General features: G+C 45.0%; 1 protein-coding gene across 1 annotated transcript in view; it reads left to right on the top strand.

The window, feature by feature from the left end:
• The window catches only part of LOC144943005 (alkaline phosphatase-like), a 71704-nt gene that overhangs the window by 19356 nt on the left and 38377 nt on the right, over positions 1-13971 (top strand). The window contains exons 4-5 of the mRNA XM_078870127.1: positions 985-1162; positions 9872-10041. Of these exons, the coding sequence (XP_078726253.1) occupies positions 985-1162; positions 9872-10041 (348 nt within the window). The remainder of the gene's footprint in view (positions 1-984; positions 1163-9871; positions 10042-13971) is intronic.

The raw sequence follows: 13971 nt of genomic DNA, 5'->3' as shown, positions 1-13971 counted from the left end.
TGGCCAATATTGTGAATGATTGACGCTGGCCTATACTGTCAATGATTGACACTGGCCTATACTGTGAATGATTGACGCTGGCCTATACTGTGAATAATTTATGCTGGCCTATACTGTGAATGATTGACACTGGCATTTACTGTGAATGATTGACACTGACTTATACTGTGAATGATTGACGCTGGCCTAGACTGTGAATGATTGACACTGGCTTATACTGTGAATGATTGACACTGGCCTATACTGTGAATGATTGACACTGGCCTTTACTGTGAATGATTGACACTTGCCTATATTGTGAATGATTGACACTGGCCTCTACTGTGAATGATTGACACTGGCCTATACTGTGAATGATTGACACTGGCCTATAATGTGAATGATTGACACTGACCTATACTGTGAATTGGTAAACTGAGGCGCATCTTAGGTATGTGCAACTTTGTTAAAATAGTGGAAACGAAACTAAAACTTAACTATGTTTTTATGTTGCTAGGGAAGGCCGACTGAGCTATATAGCTCTTTTTTAGAAGCGACCTGGCCATAAATCATAGCTCAATAAAGTGGCTTATCACGTGGAAATTGACAGCAGCCAAATGCTCGAATGAAAGAAACGTAGAAATGTATGTTTAACACGTAGGCTGTCGCGACCAGTATTATTCATAATAGAGGTTTTTTGGTTAGATCGCGTTATTGATAAATGTGTCGTAACTCTCCACCACCCGACACGGCCAAACAGTAAAAAATGTGTCACGTTTACAAAATACAAATAGTTCACTACTTTAGCCCACCGGTGTGTTGAAGAATGAATCAACACATTTATGTTGTTGAAAATACAGTGTTGCATAACATTTAAAGACTCCATAAAACTGCATGTAACTAAGATGTGCCCTGTAACGTCACGTTTATACTTTCTGTTTTAAAAAAAAAGTTACTTCAATATAAGAAATATAGCATTTTTATTCATCAATTATTTCCTCGCAGACATACTGTGTGGACAGGCAAGTTCCCGAGTCTGCGTGCACGGCCACAGCCTTGCTGTGTGGGATAAAGAGCAACGCCAACACCATCGGGGTGTCCCACAGTGTGCAGTTCGAAGACTGTGGCACAATGAGCCCCCAGACCCAGGCCGACTCCATCCTCAAATTGGCGGCTCAAGCAGGTACCGCTGTGCGGCAAAGGCGCACCCGAGATGCAAACAAACCGTATGCATGCACGAGCGAGGAAATACGTGAATGTGTGAATGCACGCGTTAATAAATACGTGAATAGATACACGCGTGGGACCATCGCCTTTCCTTGGTCCCTTATGGGAAAAATGCAGGGCACGGCCAAAAAACTACGCTTTTACTTCCTTATGAAAATGTCAAGAAAATAATTAAATGCATTAACGGTGTTATTTGTGATTATCATCGGTCGGTAACCAGATGAAATAAACTCATTGAAGCACATGAAGTATTGCCTCTTGTAAAGGGCGACTTGGGTTACATCTAGTCATTTTATATATCTGCAAGCTATAAAACAAAAACATTTAAATGTAATATTTAATGCTTGCCCTGAATATGGACTCGGTCTGACACTAGGCATTTCAATTCTGGCAACAGATGAGCACTACTCTACATCTTCCCTGATAAAGCAGTCAAACACTGGAACTATTTAACTCAATTATGTTTTTGATTACCCTATGAGACTGATCCTCACCATAGGAATCAGGAATTTCAACCAATCACTGAGGAACATCCAACTTTCATTTGAGCACGGTGCATGGAGACACGTTCACCTTTCATCATTATTGTATTATTTGGAGAATATACCAGATGTAATGTCCACACCAAAAAATGTCACATCAACTCATTCTAATTCATGGTTGTCTCATGTTATCCAACTCTCATTTGATACATGTAATATTTTAAAAAGTTACTAAAGTTTTGCTTACGCAATATTCTGAAGTAACCAGCTCCAAGGAATGCAAGTGTTGTGTCTGCATGTCCAGTGTGCTCACCATTACATAGCTGGGTGGTAGTATTTTAGTGTGCAAAAACCAGAATAAAAATCAGTGTGTTTACAGAGCTGCCTCGTCCTAACTCAAGATATCATATTATGCTACTGTTTAGCCCTGAATCCTGTGCACAGTCGTACACTTTTTAAATAACGTCTCAGAATATTCAATGTTTGCTGGCGAAGGGAATAGCAGGTGCAATTACCCATTAAAGGAAACATTTATTTATGAATGTATGCTTCATATTAAATAAAATAACTGCTCAAGGATAACCCTTCACCCAACAGTAGGGGTGTACATTTTTTTATTGAAACGCTACACAGTAACAATTTGGCATGTCCCCTACCTTTGAACAATGCCATTCACATGGATAAAGTGTCAAGCCTTCGCAATGAACGAGTGCAATGTAGTGCACATTTATAGAGGAATCTGATGAGCTCTGAAGCTCTTTTTTCACAGATATCCAAATATCGAAGAGACAGCACTATTTGCGAACATAAACCGAAAATAAATAACCGTCCTTTTTAACACCAACTTCATCATTATCAGCAGTAGCCATGATCTATCCACTTTTGGGTGATGGTCTTCTACATCGTTGCTATCCCTGTCGGTCCCTACAATGCCACAATATATATTGCACCTCCGATTAGCAGTGTTGTTAAAAATACATATGCATCATCACTCTGTCCCCAAAGTGGTCATCCTCTTAATGTGTGTTCTCTCTTTTGGCTGCCATTCTGCCACCACTCCCATCTATAAGCCATCACTCCTTACAGCAATGTACCCGAGCAAAGCACGCTCAGCATTTTTGCAATCAACATTTTCTCTAATTTGCATGTGCTCCTCTTTCAGTGTCATTTCCAGCACACGTCTCTTTGAAAACCTTTCCGATGTCTGCCCGTGTTCTCTGTCAGAGTCCATGTTTCAGATTTATATGCCAGAGCACACAATATTCACTGATTGAAAAGCATTTTCAGCAGCTACATCAGTCTGTTTCTGTTCATTATCAAATATAATAAATAAAAGTTCCCAAACCACTCTATCCTGCGCTCGATTATCTACTTATTCATACATTTTATTGTTTTACCTCATAATTGATTGAGCTATACATGCTTTCTCGCCCCAATTACTTATTTTTTTTCCAGTGCTTTTGTACGTAACTTTTGTTTTGCTCATACTCGATCTTCGGCTCCACTTTGTTGCTGTTAAGGTTTTTTTTCAATCAATGCCTTTAGTTCATCACCTTTGGTTGTAAAAAGTGTCATCAGCGTATCGGAAATGTTTATTACTTTTGTAGTGGTAATGATGAAGACCCAGTCTTCTCTGGCGGCAACACGTTTATTTGTAACGATAACACAAGGTCCCTGACACAAAGGGGTATAGCCTCCAGGCTAGCGTGTCCTGCTCACTGGGACGACCCTTATATATCTCAGCCCTCCGGCTAGGGAGACATAGGGGAGGCTACCTTGACCCGACCCAGCCAAGGTCCTCGGGTCCCGGCCACTGGCCCACTTAGTCCCGGCCCTTAGAAGGACGTCGGGTCCGGGGGTTCCCAGGGTCCTATTCTAGGCTGGCTCTTCAGATCTTCAGCATGACGACGACTGGCAAACCCGTTCAGAGGTCCGGCTTTTCTACAGTTCCCAGGGTCACTCTGCCCCTGGCCACGCCTACTCTCTAGAACCTTCTGGAGGGACCTGGACTATTGCGTAATCCCCCAGCCCCCACGGGGGCTGGGGTGTGTATCTCCGGTTCCCAACCACCCTCTGGGTTCCCTGGCCTAACGGCGTTACTTAGTACATGCTGGACTCGCTGTTGCTCCCTGTTGACCCATGGCTGGCGCTACACCAGGTCAGTAGTGGTGACGGCTGATTACAGTAACAATACCCACTCCACTTTTACCACTTATTTGCCTTTATTTCTCCAATCCAATTATAGCCTTCGTAGGAGGGTATCATCACCTCCTTGACTGCTCTTTTTTATTTGGTTAATTTATTCAATCTCAGTAAAACTGTTCAATGTTTAATATTTTTATTTTTTATTATAAAGCCTTCAGTTTGTGAGAACCTGGATGACTGCATCAATATCCACTGAAATAAAATGCCTTTTCCTAGTCTGCTATACCAGGCATAATTGCATTTGAACACAAACTTATAATGGAAAAAATATAAAGTTGGCGAGTGTTTCCTGTGATGTTTTTGCTTCAGAGCAGAAGGCAAGTCCATGGGAAAAAATAAAATGGTATCTTGTGGGGAATTAAAAATAATATTTACTTTCACCTATGGACCAGAACATCAATCCCTTTCAAAATTCCGCAGCCACAAAGCATCCTTGAAGCGTTTGTTGGGAGTGGATTAAATAAATATCGTGACAACAAAACTAAAATACAAGCAAATGGCACAAATATTAATTCGATATTTAGCCGATGACCTTTTGAAGCCATTTCAGGTGAAATAGTGGTTATATATATTTTTAAAGGATGCTTCAAAACCACGGAGGTGACGCAAATCCAGCGACCATGCTGGTTATTACTGCGGCTGTAACAACCATAATAATACTGGACGCCGTCTGCTTCAAAGTGGAAGTCAAAGAGCCCCTGATGTAATTAGCAAGAGCAGGGCCATTGTGTGCTGGCTGTGTGCCGGCATCGAGGTCCAAATTTGCCAAATTTCGAAAATTACACCGCAAATTACTCAATCGCCCCTTACTTGCATATTAATGCCACAGGTTCATGCTTACCAATGAGACATCCTGGTATCTTGAGTTCTTAGTTGGTTAAAATAAACTTTAATTAACATATCCTTTTCATTAGCAGTGGTGTTTGAACGTCAGGCTACTTTTAATTTACGACTACTTTATACAATATGTAAAATGTTAACATTTTCAGGCTTTTTAAATATATTGATTTATTCATTTTCTGACAGAAACTTAGCGCTCTGACAATTCTATTACCCTCCTGAGCCACTTCCCCATCTGCCTGTGGAATTGTTTCTTCAGTAGTGTAGACAGTGGTGCCGCTAACCCATCTGGGGCCCTAAGTATAAATTATGTTTGGAGGGCTCCCTCCTATTTAAATGTAGCATGTGCTTGCATGTGTAGTGCAATAGCGCCAGCTGGTGGACAGCAGCAGCAACTGTGGTGGACAGACAGTACACACGCCAGTGAGGGTGTGAAACGGTGTGTTGGCAGAGAGGAAGAACTAGGGTAAGGGTCTTGGAGGACCCTATCTGGAGGCCCCTGGAACCTGCTAGCGGGTTCGAGAAGGGAGGCATGGTCAGGGCGGAGCCAGGCCGCGCTGGTAGCATAAAAAGAGCCAAGAGCAGGGGGCTCGAGACTGCCGGTTCTGGGAGTGGACTCGTCTCGTCGTTGCTGTCGTCTCGTCACCGTCGTCGCTAAACGTCTCCGCAAGATTTTGTGCTATGAAGGATAGTAGTTGGCTATCTCAGTCAGCGCCATCAGTATTAGACAGCTAGTGTAGTGTGCAGGCTAGGCTAAGCTACTGTGGAGAGTGTGTGGATGAGACTGTGGGAGTTGGTAATGAAGAAAGTGCCTCATGGAAACTCTGTCTCTAAATCGTTGACACTACACATATATTATGTTGAACTTCATTCCCTCCATACATAGCCAACCATGCTAATCAGAGGTGCGGGGAAAGGACAACAAAGTAAACACAACAAGTAGTAAAAAAAAAAAATTCAATCTAGATTTAAAAGTGCATACCTCAAGTGGCTTCCTAATATCGGAAGGAAGAGCATTCCAGATGGCTGCAGAAGCGCATCTTGTATGTGGTACATTCTAGTATGTGGCGTGTGCACGTATGTGATGCGTGCTAGTATGTGACGTGTTCTCGTATGTGACATGCCGCTAGTATGCAATATGTGCTCGCATGTAACATTTCAGTTTCATTTATTTGGTATAGCCCTGTGAGCCATTCGGCTCCTGAATTGGGTGCAACCGCAACAAACAAAAACATGAACAAGAAACATCTTAAAGTGGCTACGCGCAAACAGAAAAATCCAGGAAAAAACAGCAGTGTTCCAGAAAAAGCACCGTATATCAATGCTGTGTGCAAAAATCCCAGTGCGATGTAAGTAAAACAATAACAACCATAAGACAATTTAGATTAAAGTTATCAGTCTAGCTCTGTACTACAACAAACAAATATGGCTAAACCAAAAAGTTTTCGAAATCACCCAAATAAAGCTATCAAAGTGTAATGCGGGCGAAAGCGACCTTCCGGATGTGACGTCACGAGGAGGCGGAGCCAGGTGACGTGGGTGAAAGGTAGGGGGTCCTTAAGCGGGTAAACCGGAAGGAGAAGTCAGTCGGGGTGTGAATGGAAAGGTGTGGGGCCACGCGGGCGTACGAGCCGAGGGGGCACCGTCAGAAGCGGGAGCCAACCCTGGGAACAGTAGGGAGCTACTGGGAGGTGTAAAGCTGCAGATAGAGATAGGCAGTAAGGCTGTGTGTGAGGGGCAGCGGGGTGGCTGCCAAGAGTCGCAGGAGCGACGAGAAGGCGAGACAGCACGAGGCTGTCAGAGCTGCAGCAGGAACAGCCAAGGGAGCTGTGTGAGAGTACAGCAGCGGAGCTGCTGTGGGGCTGCAAGAGCGACAAGAACAGCAGCGGGGCTGCTGATGTGGACTGGAGTGACATCGGAACCAGCACAGAGAGAATAAGAAAGACAGCCGTGTGGGAACGCAGTACGGACCGAATAAAGGACACTGAGCCAGAGATCGTGGTCAAGTCTTTTATTACAAAAGCAATGTAACAGTGATCATAGGAACTGTGATTGAAATGTTACAATAAACGATATACATAACATGTACTACCAAACTTTGCAGCCATAGCTGGCTGCATGAGTCACTCCATAACAGCAGGAGTATCAGTAGGAGTATCACACATTTTCAATGCACACTATAATCAAAACACAAGATCATACTTTGCAGTGGTCATCCGGAGCGAAACATTTGATTTCACATGCTGCTAGTATGCGACGTGGGGAAGAAGATGACAACCTGCTCTCAGTCTTCCCTGCTACTAGGCCTCGGTAAGGTAAGGTAATTTACCCTTTTTACCGGGACTCCAGAAAGTGAACAGCTTTTCCGGAAATTCCATGCTGATAAGAAGCAGGAGACTGCTAAAGCCTTACTCAAGTCACTGAATTTGCAAAGAAGAGAAAGGTGGCGCGAAACAGTTGAGGCACTTGACTTTGCAAAATCGAGCCGTAAAGCCTGGCGCCTCCTGAGGTTGATGGGAGCTGCCGCGATGCCAGCCTGTCAACTTCCGCAAGTCAGTCCTGCCAAGATTGCTAAGCAACTTATCAACAATTCACGAACTTCAATCGACAAAAGCATAAGACGGCAAGTCTACAAATAACTTTATTGCATCTTGACTTAAAGCATTTGTGACTGCAGGAATTAAAACATTTTTTGGTCCCCCCCCCCCCTTTTCCTGATGACGACCACTTGTGTTGCGATCAAATTGTCGTATTTTTTGTTATTTTGTTATTTTCTTTGAACCTATCTACATGACTTTACCGAAAGACCCAAATAATAACTTTATTGCACACTAGATAACTGCCAAGAAACCTCTGAATTATCCCGTCCATTCTCAGTGGAAGTAGGTGCCGGTATTGCCCAGTTTAAATGCAAGAAAGCCTCAGGTCTTGACGATATGTATTCAGAATTTATCAATAACTTGGGACCAAGAGCAAGAAAATGGCTAGCCACATTCTTCACTGACATCCATTCCACAAGCATCGTTCCGAAGGAGTGCAAATAGTCAAGAATAATAGCCATTCTGAAACCAGGCAAGGACGCATCGGACGCTCAAAACTACCTCCCTACTCAGCGTCTGCGACAAACTAATGGAGCTGCTTCTGCTCAAAAGGCTGATGCCCACGCTTGAGGAAATAGTTCCCAGGAACAAGCAGGATTTAGAACTGGTCGAAATTGTTGCGACCAGGTACTTGGCTTAACAAGTCACATCAAAGCCGGTTTCGAGCACCAGCTCAAAACAGTAACAGCTTTCATCGACCTCTCTTCAGCTTACGATACCGTATGGCGGAAGGGACTCCTGCTGAAGCTTGCGAAAGCCGTGCCTTGCCACCCGACAATTAGACTAATCACCGAAATGCTGAGCAACCGATGGTTCACCATCCACCTTGGTGAAGCTGCAAGCAGCTCACGAAGAGTGAAAAATGGACTCCCGCAGGGATCAGTTCTGGCACCATCGCTGTTCAATCTCTATACTAGCGACATTCCAGCAACATCTTGTCGTAAGTTCACATAGGCGAATGATATCGCACTCGCAACTCAAGCACGGAAAATGGAGGACATTGAGGCTGTCCTCGAAAAAGATCTGAAGACTCTGGAAGAAATACTTCAAGAATTGGCACCTTAAGCCTAACCCATCGAAGAGAGTCGTCTCCGCCCTCCACCTGAACAACAGACAAGCTTCGAAAACGTTGAACGTTATCTTCTGTGGGGCGAAGCTAAAGCATGATGAACACCCTCGGTATCTAGGAGTTACCCTGAATCGGATGCTTAACTCACATCACCACTCCAAACAAGCTAAAGGTAAAACGAAAGCACGAGTGAATATTATTCAGAAACTTGCAGGAACAACATGGGGAATGCCAGCACGTTGAAGATATCGACACAGGCGCTTGTTCACTCCACCGCAGAGTACTGTGCCCCAGTGTGGGGTGCACGCCCTCACACGAACCTTGTCGATGCCTAAATTAACAACGTGCTTCGTATCATCAACGGTTCCCTAAAGTCGACTCCACTCCCGTGGATTCCTGTGCTGGTGAATATCAATCCAGCCAACATCCGACCGCCACTCGGTGGTCTGAATCATGGGCAGCTATGGACGAGGCAAACAAAAACATCATTCATGATCTGACGGTGGAAGTACCGGGATTCTCTCTTCCACGACAACTATAGACCACGCTGAACCATGCTCAAACACAACACGGCAGATGCGTGTACACGTTCCATGAATGGAAGATCAAAGAATCGCCCAATTGCGACTGTGAAGAAGTTCAAACCATCAAGCACATCACCGATGAATGCTCCATCCATGCACATCCTGGCGGCATCGGTGAAATCCACATTGCGTCAACCACATGATTGGACTGGATGAGGAACCTTTGCATTCATTTGTAATAAAAGACTTCGTCGGACACTGCTGGTCTCCGTTGGTCTTTTATTTAGTTTCCTCCTCGCACCCCGCTGGTCCTGACCGCGGACCAGCATCTCCTCGCGTGCGCCCCGCACGCGCTACCTCGTCGGCTCCTCTCCTTGCGCGCGCCCCGCACGCGCTCCCTCGCCAGCTCCTCCGCTGTTCCTCGCACCCCGCTGGTCCTGACAGCGGACCAACGTCTCCTTGCGATGTGCCCCGCACGTGCCCTCCTCGCGACGTGCCCCGCACGCGCTCTTCCGTCAGTCTCTCCAGCTCCCCCCGCTCCGCACACCGCTGGCTGACAGTGTGCCGAAGCCCCATCAGCCACGTGGCTGATAGCGCGGCGGCCACCCAACGTGGTCCCGCTTCTTCTTTCCAACAACTGACCATGATCCCTTCCGGGCTCCCCCTTATATCCTGTTTCCCACGTGATCCTGACTCCTCCCCTTCCAGATCGTCAGATCCGGCCTTCCCATACTGGCTCCGCCCCCCAATACCCCGGGCCGTGTGATTGGGCCAGAGCCCAGCAGCAAACCCCATTTACGCTCGCATTACACATTTATGACGATCATTAAGAAAAAATAAAACTGTTGCTTTTCACAATGCCATAAGAAAGAAGAAGTATGCGACGTGTGATCGTATGTTACATGCCGCTAGTTTGTAGTGTGTGCTTGTACGTGGCGTGTTCAGGGAAGACAACGGGGCTAATCAGCACGGCACGGGTGACGCACGCAACCCCGGCACCGCTGTACGGGCACTCGCCCAGTCGCGCATGGGAGCACCACGTACCGGCCCCCGCACGTGACCTCGGCTGCCAGGACTTGGCCACGCAGCTGCTGCAGCACAGCGAGCACATTCAGGTGATGGAGCTGTTTTGGCATACACTGCCTTAGAACTGAAATAAATATACACACTCGGATTGCGTTCCTAATTTTCTAATGAATAAAAAAATATATTGAAAAATGAGCCGAGATACTAAGTTGCTTACAATAAAATAAAGTATTCAACCAGAAAAGTTTAACTCACACAACGTGAATTTCACATCCAAACACATCACTCATGTATACAGTACGAATGAATTTCAAATTAAAATATTTCAGATTTGGGATTTTAAGGGCAATTTTCGATAGTTTTCTTAGTTTTGGAGTTTTGGATAATTTAGAAGAATTTAATGTCCTGTATCTTCATGTTTGCAGAGGTAAAATGTAATGTGTGATCTTATGTTTTGAGAAAGAACAATCTAATCATCTGAAATTTCGCATCTATGCCTGCTTTGTGTGTTTTCAGATCTTACAGAGCAATCAGATTAATCTGAAAATCAGTATCACATCCTTAATATATAGAAATGTCCTGATGCTTCAGGCAATGGACATACTCCACACAATTACATATGTTTTAATTATTAGACAGCTAGTGATAAGTGTTGCGTTGATTGTGTGATTTCTTTTTGAATCCTGTCTATGATTTAAACACGGTATGAACAGAATATCAAGTGAATAACAAAAAGCACGTGAGCAGCTCATGATGGACAAATGTACAAATCTAGATTCTGTAACCTTAATCGTAGCTCTGCTCTGTATGTTATTGTATAGCGCATCATTTCAGTCACATTGACATCACATTGCTATGTTGATTCAATGAGGATGAGACAACTGCATACATTGGATTTCCACCACTGATCACCCCTGGTATGGAGGGTTTTAAAGACTCGTAAATAAAATATACCATCACATGCTCTTTGGTTCTTTCGGTAAAGTCACGTAGGTTAAAAAAAAAATCACGACGTTTCAGACTCAACACAAGCGTCCGTCATCAGGTGGGACAACCACAGCAAAATCAATTGCTGAAGTAGGCTGCCGAAACATCGTGATTTAATTAATTTTATTTTTTTACCTACGTGACTTTACCGAAAGAACCAAAGAGTATGGATCCTTGCAGTCACGAAAACTTCAAATCTAGAAATACCATCACATGGTCTGCTACAGGTCTTACAGAGCCATCAATATACATGGAACCCAACTCAGGGCGAACTACATGCAGTGTTGTATAATGTCCCCCCACTATTGCTAAGTACAGTATTGATTACAGTGTATGTGCCTGATTTCATGGGCATAGTGGTGCATGCCTGTGCTTTTGAGAGATGGTTGGTGGACCCGACGTAGGTTATCATGTACCCAACATCCTCAGTTGGAAGAAGACCAGGAGATGGCACAACGGCAAGTGAGTTTTGGCTCATCTGTACAGATGGGGTAGGGGGGGGGGTATCTTCTCATCCACTTGAGTTTCACAACATTCATTCCACGTATAAAAAAACTCCTTGGAAAAACAATTTACCAAATATCCCAATACCGAACCCAATTGCATGATGACATAGTTACAGCATGCGATACAGACCCCGATAATCACACAATGTAATATAAGCATCATTTGGGCTTTTCTAGTTTGTTAATGTGGTTTCAGAGCAGGTTGCTGTGACATGTAAACGATCCCAATATATGTTTGTGCTGTTCTTGTAATTCCATTCTCCATCACCCTTATGTATACTTATTAATAGTTTTTTTTTCCCATTATTCCATTCGCGTGGATTTGTTTGTTTCCGACAAACAAATCACTATGGCAGAGTCTTTCGGTCACTTCTAGTCAGCTCATCAGACTTTGATGAGAGTTGTTGTTAAGCTGTGGAGTTTTAAATGCATTGTTGTCTCAAGTACCTCCAATGCCTGTTTGGCACCGTAATTTCTGAGCAGGTCTGAACCACTGGAATGTTTGTCTCGCCATCAGTTAATCGGCTGAGCCAATCAAAATCGGTGTAAATGGAACACATTTTCATAACATGCAAAAACCTGGGAATTGAACAATTATTTCACAAATTTGGGTACACAAAGCCACGTTGCTTCTGATCCATCTTAATTAGAGTAATTGTGAAAGGTAACTGAAGGATTCCAATACCTACCTACCAGGTGGTACGTGTTATATGCAATGATCTAGGTGTATTTTCTTCGTAAAGTGCAGTATATATAAATTAAATAATACAAGTATATCAAATAAATAAAACATTCAAAGTGACGTGTGTGTCTACATCTGTCAAACGTGACCATATTTGCAGTTGCTAATTTATAACTTTCAAATTTGAAATTCAAAGCTGTCTGTTTGGGATTTTCGCCGTTTTTAAGCCGCAGGCTTGTCACAGTTTGTGAGTCAGTGGAGCTTTACGCACGCAATTCACCTCTGCAGATATACATTTTAAAGTGAGAACACATGTATATAGAATATGGCATAATTAGCTACGTTGTATTTAAATGTAACAGTAAACTTTTGAAACACAGGTGGAATAAATCATACCCTGAGAATTGTTTTAATGGGTTTGGTAAATGGATATATTAACATTCATCAGACTAAAATATTTATCAGTCTTCATTGAGTTGCCAGTTTTGTTCTGGTAGCCACCTGGTAAAATATTTGCGATAAATGTATTGACAAAACTCCTTATACAAGGTGGATGGGTGGCTCAGGTGTATGGGTTCAAATCCAGAGAGCTGCCAATGAATGAACTGGGTTCTCAAATGTAGAAAGTTAATGGTCACAGCCTGGTCACCAATAACTTGTAAAAAAATATATAATAGTTGACTTATTTATCCAGGAAAGCCACACTGAGACGTAGGACTCTTCTTTTCGGGAGGGTCGTAAATTGGATTTATATTTTAACATGTTTATACATATGTAATGCGGGCGTAAGCGACCTTCCGGATGTGACGTCACGGGGGGTGGAGTCATGTGACGTGGGGGGAAGGTTCGGGTCCTTAAGCGGGTAAACCGGAAGGGGAAGGCAGTCGGGGTGTGAGCGGAAAAGAGTGAGGCCACGCGGGCGAGTGTGGAGAGGGGGGGCGCCGACGGCCATCGGGAGCCAACCCCGAAGATAAGAGGAAGCTGCGGAGTGGTGTGCAGCTGCAGAGGAGACAGCCAGGAGGGCTGCGTGTTAGAGGCAGCGGTGTGGCTGCCAGGAGGAGCTGCGGAGAGAGAGAGAGAGGGGGCTGCTTGTTAGAGGCAGCGGTGTGGCTGCCAGGAGGAGCTGCAGAGAGAGAGAGAGAGAGCAAGAAGCTGTCAGAGCTGCGGAGGGAGAAGAGCAGCAGCGAGTACAGCCAAGGGGGGCTGTGTGAGAGAAACAGCAGCGGAGCTGCTGTTGTGGATCGGGCCGACATTGGAGTCAGCACCGTGGAGAAGCTACAGAGTAAAGACAGCCGTGTGGGTGTACAGCACGAACCGAATAATAAAGGACACTGAGCCAGACATCGTGGTCCAGTCGTTTATTACACTGGTGTCGGAAGTGCAACGGCATGTCGAAACAAGTGAGGAAGAAAGTTAATCCGGCGCCTGCATCGGCTTCTTCGTCCGACGACGACGAACTCCCTCCAACCACGGATCCTGTTGGGGTGGTGGAGGAGAGCCCGGCTGAGGCGACCACGGGAACGGGAGTGGAGGATGTTGGCGCGGTGGCGGGTCCGTCGACATCATCAGACGCGAATCAACGATGGCAAGCGATGGCGGTACAACTGGAGGCACTTAAGGACGTTCTGGCGCATCTATGCCATCTCGTCGCGCCAGGGACGATGGATGATGCAAGTGGTGCTCCGCGGGCCGCCACGTTGCCTGTCCTGCCGCCGCCATTGCCCACGCGGCAAGAGGCCGCCATTTTGCGCGCTCCGTGGCGCCAAACCGCCATCTTGGCCACGCCGCGGGCCGACGCCATTTTGAATTTGCCATCACAACCACCACCATTGGAAGACGGCGGG

This window comes from Lampetra fluviatilis, chromosome 29 (assembly GCF_964198595.1).
Source record: "Lampetra fluviatilis chromosome 29, kcLamFluv1.1, whole genome shotgun sequence".
Classification (NCBI taxonomy): Eukaryota; Metazoa; Chordata; class Hyperoartia; order Petromyzontiformes; family Petromyzontidae; genus Lampetra; species Lampetra fluviatilis.
The sequence above is the reverse complement of the archived record's forward strand: the minus strand, read 5'-3'. Positions and strand labels throughout refer to the sequence as shown.